The sequence below is a fragment of the Muntiacus reevesi genome, chromosome 10, assembly GCF_963930625.1.
Source record: "Muntiacus reevesi chromosome 10, mMunRee1.1, whole genome shotgun sequence".
NCBI classification, from domain to species: domain Eukaryota; kingdom Metazoa; phylum Chordata; class Mammalia; order Artiodactyla; family Cervidae; genus Muntiacus; species Muntiacus reevesi.
In genome coordinates, this window is record NC_089258.1 from 7,451,501 (window position 1) to 7,473,543 (window position 22,043).

Sequence of the window (22,043 nt, forward strand, 5' to 3'; positions counted from 1 at the left end):
CAAAACCAAAAGCTTTGCAGAGGCTTGAAGAAAATATGCCACTGATACCACAAGCTTCTGGTTCAGCGACAGACTTCTAGGTCTCTGCTGGGTCCTAAGAATCTGTATTTGTCACATGCTCTCTAAGGTGACTCTGATACAGGTGGGTCCACAGACCACCCTTTGAGAAACATGAAAGTGAAAGTGAAGTCGCTCAGTCGTGTCCGACTCTTTGCGACCCTGTGGACTGTAGCCCACCAGGCTCCTCCGTCCATGGGATTCTCCAGGCAAGAATACTGGAGTGGGTTGCTATTTCCTTCTCCAGGGGATCTTCCCGACCCAGGGATTAAACCCAGGTCTCCCACATTGCAGGCAGACGCTTTAACCTCTGAGCCACCAGGGAAGCCCATGAGGTGCTGCTAAAATCCCCTTCTGATCTCTCTTCTGGGTAAAGACTCAAATGGATAACACAATAGCACTGTGTCAGTGTACTTTGGGGAAATAAGGTCCCACATTTATTTATTACTCATTTATTCCCTCACTGTCCATATAAAGGAATCCTAGTGAAAACACAGAAATCACAAACTAGTACCTCCCTCTGAAGTTTCATCATATCAAACAAAAGTGAGGGCAGTTTGGAAATTTTTACTTACCTAATTGTCTGGTCAAAAGAGGCACTAAGGATCTGACTGCTATCCTTAGAGAAGCTTAGACAGGTGACACCTTTGCTGTGTGCCCTTTCAAATCTCCTTAAACACTGCCCACTCTGAATCTTCCATACCTTTATTTTTTAAAAAAAGAATAGTAAAAACTTGTAAATACAGTGTCCCATGTCCCCCTCCTACTCTGCAGAGCCAGGCAAAATACAGGGCTCACTAAGGTACTAAAAACAGCATTAAAAATGCATGCCAATAGCTGAATATGATATGTCTGGTTCTCAAAGTACAATGACAACTTGAATCCTATGAAACTTAAACCTCTTTCCTTTTAAATTATTAAAACAAAAATTTAGACTCTAATTTCACTTAGCAGAGACCATTTCTGTATTTTATCTAGCCCAGGGTATTTGACCAGCAATTAAATACAAGCCATAGCTGATCAACTGCTAAGCATTTGCAGACCACCACCCCAAAGCAACACACACCATATAAGGTAAGCTATGGTAGCACAGCAGAAAGGGCACGAGCAGATCTGAAGTCCCAAATCTATCACCAACTGTGTGACTTTAAATTACTGGACCTCCCTAAGCAGAGCTATTATCAGGATTAAATAAGAAAAACTAAAATGACTGGCAAAGAGTTGATGCTCAATAAAGAGTAGTTAAAAAACCCTATGTAGGGACTAGCTCTTCACAGAATTCTCAAAATGTCTACATATAAGACTTCATGTCTCTAATTCATACCTTGATTTTTCCATCTTGGGCACCAGTTGCTAACATTTCTGTATCTCTGCTGAAGCACATACAGAGAACAGCATCATCCATCATCATAAAGTTATCCTGTGCCTGGTACTTAAGATCCTAAAGGAAACAATGATAAGCAATTATCAAAATAACAAAAACACCCGTTACCCCAGGTCTCTGCAAACTTACTGGAAGCAGGATAGTAGACTGTGCTGATTAAATCTCCAAAGCAAATAGTAGTGTCATGAACGTTATCCTGATGAACAACTGCTAACACTGGGAGTACCTTTTTTACACAATTCAAATAAATATTATAAAAAATACAAACATAACAGCCTACATCTTTTGCTTACTAATCCTTTCTCAGCAAAATTTCCCTACAGTTTCATATTGTACATCTTTAATAAATCTGAATTTATTTAATGGTATGACATGAGAAACGTTTTTCCATAGTCAGCTACCTTCCCTAAAATCATGTATTGATTATTGTATTTGTTATTTTTCTTTTATCATCCATTACTGTTCATAAGGAAATATCTTTATTTTTTCTAATTATAAAGTGAGATTGTTTCATGGTTAAAAGAAAAAAGGCAAACTGTAAGGAAATATACAATGTAGAAAGTGAAAACCACTCATAAATCCAGTACACATGGAGTGGAATTTAGTACTCTATCATAAAGATTACATTTTAAATCAGTGGTTAGTCACTAAGTAGCTATTTGGGAAAATTAAGCTGGATCTATGCCAATTTTATCACCCTAATTAAATGCCAGATGGGTCAAAAATTAAACACAGAAAGAAACATAGAAGTATTAGAATAAACCATGGGAGAAAAGATGGATAAAATATGATGATACAAAAAACTATTACCTGTACAAAGCAAAACCATACATTAAGTCAAAAGACAAAAGTCAAAGCTGAAAAATATTTGCAATGCATATTACCAAGGTTGATTTCCTCAAACTATAAAGACCTCCTATAAACCAATAAGAAGTAGTCCAAAAGAGAAATGGGCAAAGGATATGAACAGACTTCACAGACTAGGAAATACTGGTGGCTTTTCACATATAAAGATATTCCACTTCATTCATGATGACAGAAATGCAGTTAGTACTACTAAAAGGTTAGACTATAAACAATAAGCAACTGCTTACATATACACATAGAATATTCCATAAAGAATAAGAAACTGGTAACTCTGGGTGCACCAAAGAAGGGAACTGACTGGCTGAGGGACAAAAGTGGGGAACAAGAGCCTTTACTGAATAACTTCTGTTTTATAAAACATTTTATCAGATGTACATCTTACCCATTCAAAAAGTAAATTTAAATTGCAACTATAACAGATAACTTAAAAACAATAACAGTAATTCTCCTACTAGAAAAATTAATATATTTAAAATACTTTACCTTTCTGATTTTTCCAGTTGTAAAGTTCCATACTTCAATGAATCCATCAACGGACCCAGTAACCAGATATTGACCATCTGGAGAAAATCGAGCACACTCCACATGTGATTTCTGACCAAACTGTTTCAAATGAAACAATGAAACAGATGCATTTTTATCTACTGGCCTTAAAACAATTCCCATATTAATCTTTTGAGAGTTCAGCCCTAGCACAGAGTCATAGCCAGCCTATATTATGGAGTTTGGAAGGGTGTTTCTGTACCCAGACACAAAGAAATGCTTGATACATTCTCTCCAACCAGTTTAACATTGAGGTTCACCATTGAAACTAATTTGATTTTTTTTTTAATGACGTTGGTATTTCCAAAGAAAAACAAAAAAAAAAACCCCTATTTTAGCAAAGGACTTAGAACAAATAATCCTGTTAACTCAAACAGTAAGTTTTTACCAGAATCAGCCACTGTTAACATGATTTTCACACTAACTTAATATGGCATATGTTCCTATTTTTTTGTAATCTGGAGGAAAAAATTCAGTTTTTCAAAATAAATGGCTGTTTTCCTACATTGGTTTTTAAACAAATTTTTTATCACTGTTTCTTCTCATGACCTTAATCTGAACAAGTGATAATGTGTGACTGACTAACTCAAAGAGAACTAATTAGAGCCGACAGAAATGCTTGGGAAATGGATCCGGAGCATTTATCAGCACTGATGTTTCCATTAACAGATGGAAACTACAGTACATTAGACAGATGAGAACAGAGAAAAGCTCTATTATGAGTCTCATTTTAAATGCCCCAAAAGAAAGTGTTTAAAACAGAAAATCTTAGTCCAGCAGCAAATTTAATAGATTTCTATTTGTCGCAAGGCTTTTGCCAAGGTAAATAAAAGTGCTGCTCAAAAATATCTTTACATGCAAGTCAGAACATATAATCCAGAAAAGATAAATTCAAAATATTAAGCCAAAGATGTTATGAAATATTTTTAAATCTATAAACTCAATCAGAGCACAAATCCAAAAAGAAATTGGAATAAAAAGGAGACGGTGAAACAGCAAATACAGTAATTATTCTCGGAACTGCAACAATTACTTCATTATGCTTTTTACTAGAAAAGTCTCAGAAAGAAAAAAAAAGGCCAAAAAACACCAAGAACCAGCCATTAAGATGATAAAATTATTTTCATCAAACACCACTGAAGCCCACTTTCCAGTCCATGCCTAGTCCTTTCCCAAACATATAGCAGACAAAAACACAAATGTTGAACAGGAAAATTACATGAGAGTTCATGGTTCTTAGTCCCAGGTTTAACCTAAGAGCTAAAGCATTTTTCCAAATGCAGGATTCCTGGGAGAAAGTCCAAGGGTGGATGATGGGTCAATGTCCAATGAATGTCCACTTGGTGATGCAGCTGAGGTGTGCCATTGCCAGGCCACAAGGGACCTCAGTGGTCACCAGCAGCAACCATGAATGTTGTCAGAGCTGAAGAATGACTTCTACTCCCCAATCCAAGCTACTGGCACAGGGCCAGGCTGAGCAAGCATTCGCTCCCCAACAAGTGATTACCACCTGGGCAGTCCAAAGCTCCTACCTTAATATGCCTGCTCAGCTGTGTAGGAAACTTTTCTTCTTCGACATCTTTGACAGCTGCTTTGCCTCTGAACAGATCTATGGTCATGCCAGGAGGAAGCAATCCTTGGTGCTGCTGCCACTTCAATGCCTATGAGAAGAGAAATCCACTTGGGTGCTTTTAAAACCTAGTTCTGATTGCTCAAAGCCTGAAAGGGTGAGGTTCACAGAAGTGTGAGTCATCCAGACCCACCATCTCTGGCCATCCAAACAACACAGCCTGGGCTATTCTGTGTGTTCTGGGATCAGAGGTTGATCTCAAAGTGGAAGGGGATTCTCAGAGCCAATGGGTCCAAGTTTCTACAGCCATTTTCTTAATAGGTGTGACTCCTATTATAAATAAAATTTGAAAAACAAAAATTTCCCATAGTTTTCCAACATCCAAACACAGTTACAATTAGCATTTCATATGTTACCTTTTAGTATTTTCCCCCAACATGTTTAATTTATATAGCTGTAATTACAACTTATGTAAAATTTTATACCCTGTTTTCACCTATCATTATATCATGCTATGACATAACCAACATAACTAACATTTTCTATTCTAACATTATATTCTCTACTAGTGGATATTTCATAGCTTATTTAATATATTAATGGACATTTATATTCTAATTTTTGCATTCATCTAAATAATGCTGCAGTGAATAGCCTTGGATGTAAGGCTTTTTCTATTATCAGGATATTCTCCCCCAGAATTAGATTCCTAGAACAGAAATTACTGAATTGAAAAAAGAACACAAAGAGAGGCTCTTTAGACACACTACCAAAATGTTTTCCCAAAAAGACACAACTATAATAGCAATCACAACTGCATCATAGGGAATGGAAAAACCATGGACGTTGGAGACAGACGGCACTAGTTTGTCAACTGAGCTATTCTGAATCCCTAATTTGCCAACCAAAAGTCCAGAGAAAAGCCTAATTCCTAGAGTTGATGAAGGGATGAAACAATATATGTTACATTACACAGGGACATGATCAGTGTTTATTCTCTTTTCCCTTTGTTATATCAACAAAACTCAATAATTTTGGATGTCATTTAAAAACTCTAATGAGTGGAAAACTATGCCTTACTTTAGTAAATTCTCTGATTAGTCTGACCTCTTCTATTAATACATATTTGTTAACGACATACACATCTTCTGTTAACTGTTTACGCATGTTCTTTGTTCACTTATCTACTGTTGGCTCACATTTTTCTTATCAATGTGTAAGCTTTGTAATGTGATCAAGATATTGTATCTGTTCATGTTTCCCAAAAAGAATTTTTCCCCCAATCTACCTATTTATTTATTATGGATTTAAAGGTTTCATCTAAGTTAAACTCTCAAGTAATGAAATTTGTTGACCTTAACCTTGGTGTCTACTTCCTAAATCACAGGAAGTCCTGTAATAGGAAGTCTGATATATTACTACCTAATTTGATCTATATTCTTAAAATATATATCTGAAATTATGATTATAAAATATGAGGGAAGACTCTGATCTGACATTTCTCCCCTATTCTAAAGTAGGTTCCCGAACACCACACGCTAAGTAATTCTTCCTGTCCGTAGGCTCTGTGACAGTCTCATTACCATCTACTGAATTCTGATAAATAATAGGGTCAATTTCTTGCACTGCTGTTGCACTGGATGCTGACTACCAAAATGATCTAAACTACGAACCTCTGTTAAATGCTTCACTATTTCTAGGGTTAATATGTTCAACATTCTTCTTCCCAAAATTTCTTCATGAATATACTTCTCTAAGTTTATATTTCCAGATGAATACTAGAATTCTTTTGTGATACAGTTCTAAACCCATTGTGAACTGGTATCAAGTGTCAAGTCTTATCCAGGAAAATCAATGTTTTATCATCTTCTCAAATTTATTTCTCCTGGAAGCTTTGAAAGGATTCTGCCTTTTTAAAAAGTGAAAATCATTTTTTTCTCACAAAAGTTAGGCCTAGAATTTTTATATTGTATAAACAAGAACTCTGTTCTCATTGAATATTTGAACTGGCTAGTGCTGATATACAGAAATGCAATCAACTTCTGTATGTTTTATATCTCACAAATTTACTAAATTTTCAAATTAATTCTATGATCACTATATTGTTTCTAAATACTGTTCTATTTTCTTTTCAAAATCCATATTTTGCTTATTTTTCATATTTTACTGTAATGACCAGAGGACTTATCTCCAATCAATGGGTACTCTCTGCACTCTACCTTGCAGTTTCAAAGCACTCCCATCTTTTAAAGGAAAAAACAAAAACCCCTCTCTTGCCCTCTGCTCTTCAGCTACTATGGCCCTCTTCCTTCTACATCACCTTCATCTCCTTCTTTTAACTACCAAGCTTCGTAAGTCACCTATATGTGCTGTCTTCACACCTCAGTTAATTTGCTATAACATAGCTTCTGTCCCCATCTTTCCACTGGAAGCACATCTCAGATATCCCTATGACCAAAACCAGACTCCTTTGTGACCCTAATCTTCTCCATGATCGTGGCTGCTCTCAACTACAATAACCACTCATCTGCTTGAAACTCCTATTGCTTTTTCTAACACTATTCTTCTTGGTTTCCCTTTTCATCTTTCTGGTTGTTCCCTTGTCTGTTCATCCTATGGACTTTAAGTGTTCCCTATGGCTTTCTTCTCAAATTTTTATTTTTCTTAGTCTACCTGCTTTTCCTACGTAGTCATATTTTCATATAAGTCTTCAATTACTACTGCAATTTCCAAATCTATAGCCATAGCCAAAATCTCAAAGTTGAAGTTCAGAGCCACAAATCCCAGTACATACACTGGACATCTCCACCTGTATGTCTCATAGGAACTTCAAAATTAGTACATCCCAAACTGATGGTCTGCTTCATCCTAACAAACCTGCCCTTCTTTTTATATTCTCCACCAAGTCAGTGAAGCCAGAATCCTAAAAGGGCAACCCAGAATGAAAGCCTCACTCACTCCTCAAATCTAACCATTAAATGTGGAGGACAACATGAGTTTATTTCCACTCTTTCTAGACACCCCACTGAAGTGATAATAATAAAGGAATAAAAAAGGTACATAACCCCAAAAGGGAGAGAGAATGAAAAAATTAACAGCAGAAGAAAAACGTTAAATTTAAGAAGATGCAAACAGAATGGACCAGCTTGGAAACCAAGAAGAACAGATAAAAATGAAACCTAATTACACAAGACAGGGATGAAGAAGCCATAAGCAGTAAGCCAAACTACCCTGCAAATTCCAAAAAAGCTTAGGAATTGAAGGAGCCACACATCCCCTCAAGGACAAGGCAGGGCATATGGCAATGATAAAATCTGAATCAAGAGCAGTTAGCATACAGAACCTATCTCAACTCTATGCATCAGGTGACTGCCTTGTCCAAGCCTCAAGAGAAGCTGTATTTCTGGAAAAGCTGAGATCCCAGGTTATGGAAAAAGGCGGAGCTGAGGGGCAGAGTGTAAGTAAGAAGCTTCATGAAAACAGGGGGATTAAGTGCAAGCTTGTATGCTGAACAGGGAGATTTCTCTAACCTCCACCCCCAGGCAGGAAACTAGAAGACTACTCTTTGGAAAAGTTGATCAGTCCAAGACAATATATCTCAGACACATGAGGACCTTCACTCAATCAATCTTATCAATTCTCAAACTCCACCTTCCATCCCTCCCCACACAGTTTTCAGCTTTTCAGTACCTCACTCTTAAATCTGAGGGAAGCTTTTTTTTAAACACTGGCACCAAAACAAACAGAAAAAGAGGAATTCAAAGAAAGTAGGGACACAATAGGGAGGAAAATAGTTTAAAAACTTGAATAGAGACCCATTGTATAGCACAGAGAACTGTATTTAATATCTTCATCTTATAATGACCTATAATAGAAAAAAAATCTAAAAATTATATATGTTCAGTTATATATATGTATACACACATATATATAAATATATAGAGAGAGAATGAGAGAGAGGGGGAAACAGGGAGGGCGGGAGAGAAGGAGAGAAAAAGAAAACAGAATCACTTTGACATAACCTGAAAATAACACATCAATGTAAATCAACTATGCTTTGATTTAACACACCAGCAACAACAAAAACAATTCAGGAACAAAGTAACTGGCACTCACCTCCCAGTTTCCCTATTGTAGGGACTCGATTTCTATGTGTAAGAACTAGAGACTGACTGAATACTGAACCAACTACCTTATCCATTATCCCATCCCCACCCCCTTCTTTATGCATGATTTCTCAACAAAAAGCTGAGCATGCCCTTGCTCCATACCCAGTTTGGGAGCTAGGCATGAAATTTAGCCTATTATATTAATGGTGTGTCCAACTCTTTGTGACCCCGTGGACGGTAGACTACCAGGCTCCGCGGTCCATGGGATTTTCCAGGCAAGAATGTTGGAGTGGGCTGCCATTTCCTTCTCCAGGGGATCTTCCCAACACAGGGATCGAACCCGGCTCTCCTGCATTGCAGACAGACGCTTTACCGTCTGAGCCATGAGGGAAGCCCTATTAATGGTGGAAGAGTATGGGGCACCAGATCAAATTATGCCACTCCCACCAGTGATAACTTTCTTTAAAGTTATCACCCTAAGGCCCTGTTCCTGGCCTTCTTAACACATCCCCACCCATCAACAGAAAATTGGATTAAAGATTTACTGAGCATGGCCCCACCCATCAGAACAAGACCCAGTTTCCCCCTCAGTCTCTCCCACCAGGAAGCTTCCATAAGCCTCCTATCCTTCTCCATCAGAAGGCAGACAGACTGAAAACCACAATCACAGAAAACTAACCAATCTGATCACATGGACCACAGGTTTATCTAACTCAATGAAACTATGAGCCATGCCATGTAGGGCCACCCAAGATGGACAGGTATGGTGGAGAGTTCTGACAAGAACTGAAAAGGAAATGGCAAACCACTTCAGTATTCTTGCCTTGAGAACCCCATGAACAGTATGAAAAGGCAAAAAGATAGGACAGATGAACTCCCCAGGTCGGTAGGTGCCCAATATGCTACTGGAGATCAGTAGAGAAATAACTCCAGAAAGAATGAAGAGACGGAACTAAAGCAAAAACAACACCAAGCTGTGGATGGGACTGATAATGGAAGTAAAGTCCAGTGCTATAAAGAGCAATACTGCATAGGAACCTGGAATGCTACGTTCATGAATCAAGGCAAATTGGAAGTGGTCAAACAGGAGATGGAAAGAGTGAATGTCAACATTTTAGGAATCATCGAACTAAAATGGACTGGAATGGGTGAATTTAATTCAGATGACTCTTTTTTTTGGACATGTAAAAGGTCTTAGTTTATTCTCTCTTTCATGAAAAATCTGCATAATCACCACAGATACAGTCACTGCAGAATATTTACTCCTTCTGTTGTCCAATCTTAGCTCACTTTTTTGCCACCACCAACAATGGCCTTTGCAGTCCCCCTGACTTTCTTCATTCTGTTCTTGCGTTCCTTTTGCTGTTTTCTTAAGGTCTTTTTCTTCTCATACAGGCTATGTCTTGCAAGCCTATGTTTGGGCTCATTCTTCTTTGTATAATCCAAGGAATCGTAAATCATGCCAAAGCCAGTTATCTTGCCACCACCAAAATGGGTTCTGAATCCAAATACAAAGATGACATCTGGTGTGGTCTTGTACATTTTGGCCAGTTTTCCCCGAATTTCTGTTTTAGGTACTGTTGCCTTTTCCAGGGTGAAGAACATCAATGACCATTTGTTTCCGCTGAAGCAGTCAGTTGGTCATAAACTTCCTAGTCCGGATAGTTACTGTGTCGTTCATGATTGCGGCTGATCTTCCAGCAGCCAGGGAGGAAAAGAGCTCAGATGACTTTAAATCTACTACTGTGGGCAAGAATCCCTTAGAAGAAATTGAGCAACCAGCACAGTCAACAAGAGAGTCCGAAATGCAGTACTTGGATGCAATCTTAAAAACGACAGATGATCTCAGTTCGTTTCCAAGGCAAACCATTCAATATCACAGTAATTCAAGTCTATGCTACAACCAGTAATGCTGAAGAAGTTGAAGTTAAATGGTTCTATGAAGACCTATTAAGACCTTGTAAAACTAACACCCAAAAAAGATGTCCTTTTCATTACAGGGGACTGGAATGCAAAAGTAGGAAGAAATACCTGGAGTAACAGGCAAATTTGGCCTTGGAGTACAGAATGAAGCAGGGCAAAGGCTAATAGAGTCTTGCCAAGAGAACGTACTGGTCATAGCAAACACCCTCTTCCAACAACACAAGAGAAGACTCTAAACATGGATATCACCAGATGGTCAGTACCGAAATCAGATTGATTATATTCTTTGCAGCCAAAGATAAGAGAAGCTCTATACAGTCAGCAAAAACAAGACTGGGAGCTGACTGTGGCTCACTCCTTATTGCCAAATTCAGACTTAAATTGAAGAAAATAAGGAAAACCACCAGACCATTCAGGTATGACCTAAATCAAGTACCTTACGATCATACGGTGGAAGTGACAAGCAGATTCAAGGGATTAGATCTGATAGACAGAGTGCCTGAAGAACTATGGACAGAGGTTTGTGACATTAACCAGGAGGCAGGGCTCAAGACCATCCCCAAGAAAAGAAATGCAAAAAGGCAAAATGGTTGTCTGAGGAGGCCTTACAAATAGCTATGAAAAGAAGAGAAACGAAAGGCAAAGGAGAAAAGTAAAGATATACCCATTTGAATGCAGAGTTCCAAATAGCAAGGAGAGATAAGAAAGCCTTCCTCAGCGATCAATGCAAAGAAATAGAGGAAAACAACAGAATGGGAAAGACTAGAGATCTCTTCAAGAAAATGAGAGATACCAAGGGAACACTTCATGCAAAGATGGGCACAATTAAGGACAGAAATGGTATGGACCTAACAGAAGCAGAAGATATTAAGAAGAGGAGGTAAGAATACACAGAAGAACTATACAAAAAAGATCTTCACGACCCAGATAATCACGATGGTGTGATCACTCACCTACAGCCAGACATCCTGGAATGGGAAGTCAAGTGGGCCTTAGAAAACATCACTACTAACAAAGCTAATGGAGGTGATGGAATTCCAGTTGAGCTATTTCAAATTCTAAAAGATGATGCTGTGAAAGTGCTGCACTCAACAGGCCAGCAAATTTGGAAAACTCAGCAGTTGCCACAGGACTGGAAAAGGTCAGTTTTCATTCCAATCCTTAAGAAAGGCAATGCCAAAAAATGATCAAACTACCACATAATTGCACTCACCTCACATATAAGTAAAGCAATGCTCAAAATTCTCCAAGCCAGGCTTCAGCAATATGTGAACCATGAACTTCCAGATGTTTAAGCTGAATTTAGAAAAGGCAGAGGCACCAGAGGTCAAATTGCCAACATCCACTGAATCATCGAAAAGCAAGAGAGTTCCAGAAAAATATCTACTTCTGCTTTATTGACCATGCCAAAGTCTTTGACTGTGTGGATCACAACAAACTATGGAAAATTCTTAAAGAAATGGAAATACCAGACTACCTCACCTGTCTCTTGAGAAATCTGTATGCAGGTCAGGAAGCAACAGTTAGAACTGGACATGGAACAGCAGGCTGGTTCCAAATAGGAAAAGGAGTATGTCAAGGCTGTATATTGTCACCCTACTTATTTTAACTTATATGCAGAGTACATCATGAGAAACACTGGGCTGGATGAAGCACAAGCTGGAATCAAGATTGGCAGAAGAAATATCAGTAACCTCAAATATACAGATGACACCACCCTTATGGCAGAAAATCCAGAAGAACTAAAGAGCCTCTTGATGAAAGTGAAAGAGGAGTGTAAAAAAATTAGCTTAAAAGTCAACATTCAAAAAACTAAGATCATGGCATCTGGTCCCATCACTTCATGGCAAATATATGGGAAAACAATGGAAACAGTGACAGATTTTATTTTGGGGGGCTCCAAAAATCACTGCAGATGGTGACTGCAGCCATGAAATTAAAAGACTCATGCTCCTTGGAAAAGAAGTTACGACCAACCTAGACAGCATATTAAAAAGCAGAGCCATTACTCTGCCAACAAAGGTCTGTCTAGTCAAAGCTATGGTTTTTCCAGTGGTCATGTATAGATGTGAGGGTTGGACTATAAAGAAAGCTGTGCGCCGAAGAATTGATGCTTTTGAACTGTGCTACTGGAGAAGACTCCTGAGAGTCCCTTAGTCAGCAAGGAGATCCAACCAGTCCATCCTAAAGGAAATCAGTCCTGAATATTCACTGAAGAACTGATGCTGAAGCTGAAACTCCAATACTTTGGCCATCTGATGTGAAGAACTGACATTTGAAAAGACCCTTATCCTGGGAAAGATTGAGGGCGGGAGAAGGGGATGACAGAGGATGAGATGGTCGAACGGCATCACCGACCGACTCAATGGACATGAGTTTGAGTAAACTCCGGGAGCTGGTGATGGACAGGAAGGCCTCGCGTGCTGCAGACCATCGGGTTGCAAAGAGTTGGACACGACTAAGCAAGTGGACTGAACTGAACTGAACACTCTCCCTTAACAAACATCTGCAACCTGCCTACGTACTTACCATGCCTCACCTCTCTTAATCTCCTCTAAATTTCTTAGTTTATCCTAATAGTTGTTGGGATTCCCTGGTGACTCAGACAGTAAAGAATCTGCCTGTAAGGCAGGAGACCTGGGTTTGATCCCTGGGTTGGGAAGATACCCTGGAGGAGAGCATGGCAACCCAGTATTCTTGCCTGGAGAATCTCATGGACAGAGGAGCCTGGCGGGCTAGTCCATGGGGCCAGAAAGAGTTGAAGGCAACTGAGCGAGTAAGCACAATAGTCATTACTATCATACCATAATTTGCTAAATGCTGTTTACTATTTAGTGTCCATCTTTGCTACAAGAATATAAACTCCTCCAAGAAAGACATCTTTATTTCATGGATATATCACAAGTATCTAAACAATGCCTGGCACATATTAGGTGCTTAATACTTGTAGAATGAATGTACACATGGCCTCTCCTGATATTATCTTCTGTGGAGATTCTGAATGTGACTACCTCTTAACTATAGTATAAAAGAGTTTTTTTCCTAAGATGTTAACATTAAAAATATTTCATGTATACATTAAAAAAGATGCACAAATTCTATGAAACAAAACAATTTGTTAACATGCATATTTAAACTCTGGGTGGTAGGACTCCTATGACTTTTCTTGTATTTCAGAATAAACAAAACCTTCAAAAAAAGAGGTAAGAGACATTGCTTACACAAGCAAACTCTCAAAAACTTACCTCTGTGTACCCTTTCTTAGGAAGTTACCAGAAGTACTCCATTAAAACACGGTTCTAAACTATGAGAAGGAAAACATGTTCCTGAAAAATATGACCCAGAACTCTCAGTATGAAGATGAAAGAACTCCCAGTACAATCACTGTGCAGGAAACCATGAGAACAAGAGAGAGAAGGGCCTCAGGGAAAATATCAGCAAGCAGGGGGAAAGGGAGAATTTTTACACTTATTGGAATGATACAGGATGAAGAAGCAAAAATTACACAGAAAACTAGGCAAAAGAAAGAAATTAAGCAATTAGTGCAAAGAATCATCAAAATTACATAAGAAATTAAATAGTTATTTTTAGTCTACAAGCAATATTGATGTAAAGATAATGTAAACATTGAAATGATTTAACCAAAAGTTGTGATATAACTATACTGAAAATCCAGAGAAAGAAGAATGTGTGCATGTTGTGGGGAACAGGTAAGAGAGAAATCATCTTCCACTAAAGTCAACAGTTAATGTTTAAAACTTTTTCTAAAAAAAATCAAAATATGACATTATAAGCATGATATTCAGCTACAAAGGTAAATGCCAAGAGTCAAAAATGGTTGTGGGAAGTAAGAAGGTAGAAAAGGGCAGATGGAACTATTTTCTCACTAAAAGCCGTGAGAAGTCGAAGTGTTAGTCACGCAGTCGTATCTGACTCTTTGTGACCCCATGAACTGTGGCCCACCATATTCTTTACCATCTGAACCACCAAGGAAGTTCTAAAAGCCTTGAGGTACTACTTAAATTATGCACATCTATCACTTAGGTAAAAAGTAAATTAAGAAATAAAGCAGCTTATTTTTGAATTTCAGAAACACTGTAAGCCTCTAACAGTAGCTTTTTGGCCCCTTTCAAAATGCAGATTTAGTGTAAACAGGCTATTTACATCTCTATTAATGACTTGTAACTCTGCTATTTATGTAACATCTAACACTCTAGACAGCTTTAAAAATAACAATGACAATGCTAATACTACTACTACTGCTTAAAAAAATAAAAAAGAAACACCACTGGCAGCTACCATTTACTGAGTATTAACAAGGTGCCAGTCAATATACAATTGCTTTAAGTACATTTTATCTCCTTTAATCCTTAGTACAACACCATGATGAGTAAATGGGATCAAAACAGTTAGGCAATGTGTCCAATACTACAGAGCCGGTAAGTGAGAGAGCTCAGATTCTAACTATGGCAAATATTTCTTCCAGTGTTCTGACTCGATGATCAACAATGTCAAGATAGGACAATCAATTTTATGGTTACTCTAAATCTGTCTCCAGAGTGTATGCCCGTAACCACTAATCTGCACTACCACTCCTAGGAAGGACGAATGTGGCACGGCACAGCTGTCGGTATAAGCAGTTCTATAGGTAGTTCCCAGTTCTCAGGTTAATTTCTTTAGCTCATACATAAGAGTTTATACACAAGAAACATTACCAGGAGTCCACAGGAATTTCAGTTCCAAAGACTAATTACCTGACCCAGCAATGCCATGAGACGAGACGGAGGCACCACGCTGACTTCCCCAGCTAAGGCCTGGGCAATGGCGGCTCTTCTCTTCTCCTTGCTGCTGCCATCGGGGTATGCCTGAGAAAGGAGAAATGGAAGAAGATATAAATGTGCTTATTTTTTAAAAAGAGCAACAGTAACGAAGCAGAAACATTCAAAACGCAAAAGATAAAAAGAAACTACCCAGTTAAACAGAGGATTAATCAAATTAATTAGTTTTTTAAAATGATGTCTCAATTCTACCCACTTGCATTTCAAAAGCGTGAGCTGAGACAGAACTGAGGTTAGCCAATCCACAGTTATTTCTGAAAAGAGCCTCAAAATAGTAAATAATAAATGTATGTCAAGCAAGCAAAGTCACTCAGTCGTGTCTGACTCTTTGCGACCCCATGGGCTGTGGCCTACCAGGCTCCTCCATCCATGGGATTTTCCAGGCAAGAATACTGGAGTGGGTTGCCATTTTTTTCTCCAGGGGATCTTCCCAACCCAGGGATCAAACCCAGGTCTCCCACATTGCAGGCAGATGCTTTACCCTCTGAGCCACCAGGGAAGCCCAAATATATGTCAAAGAGTCTCATAATAATAAGTATACGTCAATAATAATAAACTATGTAAAAGTCAGAGTTGTTTTTCCAGTTTTTAAAAAATCTGCAAAGCCAAGGATTCTTTTATAATCTTTAATAATTTCTTTCAGTCAAATGACTTCCAGCCCAGAAGTTCTTTAACAACTCTAACTTAAATTCTGTCCTGGCAATCTAAACTCCTTCTTTTATCCTCATGGTTTCCTTGAATTTACTCTAACTTTCCGTTACTCGGGGCCTATTAAATTCTTCCTCCTATTTAGAAAAGCTTCTGGTAAAAGGCTGGCTGAGAAAGAAAGAAACTATATCTAAGAGTTTTGAATAATAAAAGAGTATCAATCATAATGCTCTACCAGGAGCATAAGCAGCTGAGAAGCAGAAACATAAGCTTTTAAGAAATAAAAGAACTAAAAGGAAACTGCAGTTGTTAAGAGCTAAGGACACAAATGCACAGTGAACACACCAACAGTAGAGCAGTGCTTCTGGGCAGGTACTTAGGCTAATAATAGAAATGACACCAGAATAAACTTTCTGCTTTTCTACTAATGAACACATAATCCTATATGATGGGGTGTGCGCAGAAGAGAAGGCCCTCAAGTACTCAGAAAATGAACAAGACTACCCTCTTTAATATATGTAAATTTCAACCAATGTAAATAAACAAAAAAGTATCATTGTAAAAATTAAATCAAAATTATAAAAAGTATCCAATAACATGGTTTGAAAAAATATCACATTATTGCACGTTTTCAAAGTTAACAGCAGTTTCTTTTCATTATCAGTCTTACCTCTCGAGGATCGAAATAAGACCTGGCCAAGAGGTTTTCCAGATGAATATACCGCTCTGGCTGTGTTTGTTTTAACATGATCATGGGGTCAGTCTGTCTCAGAAGAGATCTGGCGGCACCCAATTCTCGGAGCTCTATCAATTCCAAAACAACCTGTAAAATTGAAAGGAAGTGGCAGTTTCAATGCATTCTCTTAGCTCGCTTTCTTTTTCAGTACAATTTCCAACACAGAAATGGTCTGCCAAAGTGATTTCCAAATCACAAACCAGGAAATGCCCTTTTCCCTCTCCACAGGCAATTTCACGCAGACAACTAAAGTAGTTATACAATAATAACTTCCATCCTTCCTTTTTATCTACCAATCTCCCCTCCTCTCAGGTCTCTTATTCCAAATGTAAGATGCTAAAAAAAACTAAAAAGATGGAAATATATCCACGGGCTCCAGAGAAACTGTCCTTCAGGTACCAAAATTTTCTTTAGGGTATTACTAAACCCAGATGGATTGTAAAGAAACAAACCCATCCCTATTTTCACTTCAAATCATACAACATTCTTATTTCTAGAAAGTCTACTCAGCTCTGTTGTACAGTTAAACAATTTTATGATCTATGTACTGGTTTCCTGGCATAGAACTTCTAAAAACCTCGGAATCTCCCCACTGATAAATACCCTTGTTATTCATGAGCCCTCTCCATCACACCTAGTTAGCGCTACGGAGATGGCTCAGGATAGGGGCTGGTTATCACTAGGACCAACCACATGATTTGAGGGTTGTTGATGCTTTGAACTAGCCCAACCCCAAAGGCAGTCAAAGAACTGAAGGTTGGGGGGGGGGGGGGGAACTGGAGGTTGAATGAAAAATTATGAAGCTTCCTGGTTGATGAATACTTCAATGCCAGGCGACAGACTAACCCTAACTCCATGGCACTGGAAACTGTGGTTCAGTACCCTCCCAAACCTTACCCTACATGTCTCTCTATTTGGCTGGTACTGATCTCTTCCCTTGATAATAAAACTGTCATCATCACTATGTCACTTTTCTGAGTTCTGCGTCATTCTACTAAAATATCAATTCTGAGTGGCTCATGAGGACCCTTAAGTTTGTGGCCAGTTGGTCAGAAGTGTGGGTGGCCCAAGACATCAAAGTATTGCTGGTGTGTGAAATAAAGACAGTCCTATAGAGGACTGAGCCCTTAACTTGTGGGGTCTACACCAACAAGTTAGTGGTTGGTTAGTGGTGGTTAGTGTCAGAACTAAACTTCAGGACACTATTTGGTGTATGAATGATTGATGTTAGAATACATCATTTAATGGTTACTTGAGAAATAATACCAATTTGGGGATATCTTGGCTTTGCCAAGAAGAGAGATAAAAATATGGAGTAGTGGGGACTTCTCAGTTGGTCCAGTGGCTGAGATTCCACGCTCCCAATACAGGGGGCCATGGTTCGATTCCCTGATCAGGGAACTAGATCCCTCATGCTGCAACTAAGATTCGATGCAGCCAAATAAATAAATAATAAATAAAATAAAGATAAAAAAAAAAAAACCACAGAGTAACACTCAAGCTTAGAGAGTAAATTTTAAGGGCTGTCACAGCCCAAAACATTTGCAGAAATGCTTATGGATGCTCTCTGGTCAGGGAGGCCCACAATAAACCCAGGTCCAGGAATCAGCATCATCCCCACTCTTACCTGTTCATAGAGGTCAATGAGGGTTTTGTCTGGCAATTTCAGAGACTGTATAGCCTGTAAAACAGTATCCCAATGGCCACTATTAATGTCAGCCACAAAACTCTCAATGCTGTCCACTGTATTCAGAGACACAGTCGTCTCTTCCTGCAAGGTGGCGAGCGCCCGATGTAGACTGTTCTCCTTGAGGTACTGCATAATGAGCCGGATCACACTGAAAGAAACAAGCATGTCATTCAGCTCAGGATCCTCACTCACCAAAGATGCCACAAAACCAGGCCCAGTTTATTCTTCTCTGCAGCCATCCTCCTTTCACTACCTGCTTTCCATTTATCATGTGAGTAAAACCTTCCCTCCCCCACCCCCCACATCATAGGATCTGAGTTACAGAAGACCCTGGGGATCACCCAGGTCCTACTTCGAACCCGTACATAGAAGTGGGGTTCACTGAGGGGAAAAAACTTGTCCCGTGTCTCCCAGTCAGAAAGCAAGATAGTACCAAGAAGACTCTCACACTTGCAAGGTCAGAGATCTTTTTATTTTGCCAAGTTTCTTGTTAACTCATTGCACACTTTAGGAAAATATTTTAAACTGTTGCACACTTTAGGAAAATATTTTAAACCTAGTCTACTCGCTGACACAGAATATTCTAAATGACTGGATGGTTTGGTCCATTTTTAAATAACAGCAAAAAAATATGAATTGAGACCTTTTTAACAGGGATTTGTTGAACACAAATAAGTAGAGCTATATTAGATGTAAATTCAAAACAAAGCTTTGTGTCCTCACAAAAATAACACCTACCCACTGCCATTATTACTAAAATTTCAGGACAAGTAAAATAAAAACATGTGGATACACTTTCCCAAGGGAAAGAGGACACAAACAATCTCCAAATATTGAGAGAACAAGCAACAATTTTCAGCATTTCAGCATTCAGAAAATTTACAAGTCATTTATAGTTAAATATATACAACTAAAATTTCTTGGTCTCTGGCTTAGTATTAAGGAGTCTGATGAATAATTTTTTATATAGACAGTAAAAGTTCATGTACATTGCTGTATTACACTGTTCTTCTCTTGCCTTAGAAGTACACATATGGCTCATGCATATTTCTACTGGACAACACGAGCATCAGGGGTCATACTATCCAGATTGGAAGAGAATTCAGAATGGAATTTAGTCTGTTCTCTTTCCCGGCAAAGAAATAATAATCAAAACACAATGACCGATGTTTACTTGACCAGTGTTCACAATATATCAGGTACTGTTCTAAGCATTTTGGACTCAGTTACTCCTCAAAACAACCCTATGAGGATGGCATTTACTCTTACGTCCATTTTACAGATGAGGATTTGGCCAGGAAACAGAGCTAAGTGAAAAAGGAAGATTCAAACTGGCAGTGTGGCATATGAGCATATATTGTTGTTGTTCAGTCACTCAGTTGTGTCTGACTCTTTGCGAACCCGTGGACTGCAGCAGGCCAGGCTTCCCTGTCTTTCATAATTCTCCTGGAGCTTGCTCAAACTCATGCCCATTGAGCCAGTGATGCCATCCAACCACTTCATCCTCTCTCATCCCTTTCACCTCCTGCCTTCAATCCTTCTCAGCACCAGGGTCTTTTCTAATGAGTCTGCTCTTTGCAACAGGTGGCCAAAGTAGTGGAGCTTCAGCATCAGTCCTTCCAATAGCCCAGATAAGAAAGCAAACTCCCTCTTCTTAAAAATAGTTCTTGCAGAAGGGAACTGAATACTGCTACTCACAGTGGTCTTTTCTCTCATGGGCCTGTTAAGAGACCCCAGCTTGGATCCTGCTGTTCCAGCACCACAGTTTCCCACAGCACACTTCCATTTACACTCCCACAATGAGACACCATGCTTGCAAAGAACTCCTATTTGCTAGAGCCAAAATCAAATTCACTTTCTTCTTTGTGTAATACATAAGAGTTAAACGTTTTGGAGATAGATTGGGATTTGAATCAGAGCTCTGCACTTACTGTGACTTTGGACAAGTCAGTTAAGGTCTCTTTGCCTATTTCCTCATTTGTTAAGAAAAATACCTACTCTGTAGGGTATACAGACCAGTCTGTAGGGCTGATCAAAGAGAAGATGACACTGTTTACAGTGTGACTAGCAGAGAAAATACTTAACACAGCAATTATTGATAATAAAAAAACATGCAGCAGCTCAGGGCTGGGAGAATGATCTGTTCCCACTTTTAATTCAGGGTCTGAAGCATGGAATCCTTTCCAATTCCTGCCAACTCCTAGTTGTCTTCATCCCCAGCACTCTCCATCACCCTTCTTTTACTTTTCTCCACAACACTTACCACCATCTGTAAGCCTATTTTACTTACTGCTTTTGTCTGTTTTCCTTCCTCTTTCTATAAGGGCAAGGACTTTGGTCTGCTTCATTCACTACCATATTCCCAGGGTCTAGAGCAAGTACACAGCAGACTTCAATATCTCCTGAATGAATAAACCTCCCTTCCTCCTATGGCAGATCTTGAGGACAAGTCCTCTCCCTTAACTCATGTTAAGTCTGCCGATTTAATTATTAAGCGTTAGCAAGAGCAAGTAGAGGATGGAGTCCTGGAGAAGTTCACCGAAGACTTTCTTCAGTCACTCATTAGTACCCCTCTCCCCCAAATCTATCATTCTCCTGACCCAATTTCCACATTCTGTCCCTCCCTTGGGGCTACACAAAGCTCACGGGTCAACCAAAATTCAGCGCCACACGGAACCGGATAAAAGAGCTAGTCGTTCTTTCATTCCAAAGACAACTATTGAGCCTCTAGATGTACTAGGAACCGAGACTGTGATGAAAAGCAGCCCCCAGGCGCCGACACAGGCTAGAAGGGTGGGCAAACGGTGACACTACCCGATTAAGAGCTAGGCAGAAGAAACCAGAGGACCGTGTAAGCACACCAAACCACCGTGCTCAAGGGGGCAGGAAGAGAGGGCAGGCTAAGAGTGCGGCCCCCTGTGCAGATGAGACCGGAGTCCTGACTGGATGGCTAATCTGCTCAGTCTCAGGGCGCATCAGGAGTCGGCGAGGGCTAGAACTCAAGTTTTGCGGGCACATCCTACCCCTAGCCCCGCGCCGCCTTCCACCGGGCTTTGGGCTTTCCGTTCGCTACTTTCTTGTGGGTCCGCCCCTGAAGCAGTCAGATCCCAGAAGCTTCTTTGTGGGGAAGTAAATACCCCTCCACTGCCCAACCTCTCGGACGCCTCCCTCGAGCAGCGTCCACCCCTCAACTCATCGACTCCCGGCCCGGCCACTTCGCGAACATCCGACACCACGAGACTCACTCTGAGGACTCGATTTCGATCGACATAGCGTTGTCTTTCCGGGCGCAGGCCCCACTCCACTCTCAGGCCCAGTCGCGCAACGCACCAACGACACCTCCGGCGACCCACGTACGTCACTTCCGGCGACGTCGACGCCCGCTCTGGAGGCGGTGTGTACGGAAGAGGAGCGAGGACTACGTGTGGGGCGGGGCATAGCGGGGCGGGACCTGCAGGCGGGGCTGTGCGGGGCGGAGCTTCGAGGGTCTTTCAGAAGTCTGAACCTAAGCGCCAGGTCCAGAGCATTCTTCATTCTCCCTAAAGAAAGAGTTGTTCTTAAACGACTGGTTTTCAAATGCTGCCTTTTAAATTTTTAGTTAGTTTAGATTTAAAGATAGGGCTGGCAGACATAGAGAACTGACTTGTGGACACAGTGGAGGAAGGAGAGGGTGGGATG

The 22,043-nt window shown here is 39.7% G+C and overlaps 1 protein-coding gene and 1 pseudogene across 1 annotated transcript in view; both read right to left on the bottom strand.

The window, feature by feature from the left end:
* Positions 1-21,751, bottom strand: part of SMU1 (SMU1 DNA replication regulator and spliceosomal factor) — a 30,279-nt gene extending 8,528 nt beyond the window's left edge. The window contains exons 1-8 of the mRNA XM_065947198.1: positions 21,611-21,751; positions 18,303-18,513; positions 16,610-16,762; positions 15,208-15,318; positions 4,384-4,512; positions 2,792-2,911; positions 1,382-1,498; positions 633-760 (exon numbers count right to left, since the gene is read on the bottom strand). Coding sequence (XP_065803270.1) covers positions 633-760; positions 1,382-1,498; positions 2,792-2,911; positions 4,384-4,512; positions 15,208-15,318; positions 16,610-16,762; positions 18,303-18,513; positions 21,611-21,636 — 995 coding nt within the window. The 5' untranslated portion in view covers positions 21,637-21,751. The remainder of the gene's footprint in view (positions 1-632; positions 761-1,381; positions 1,499-2,791; positions 2,912-4,383; positions 4,513-15,207; positions 15,319-16,609; positions 16,763-18,302; positions 18,514-21,610) is intronic.
* Positions 9,648-10,211, bottom strand: LOC136176659 (small ribosomal subunit protein eS24 pseudogene; annotated as a pseudogene).
* Positions 21,752-22,043: the final 292 nt, after the last annotated feature.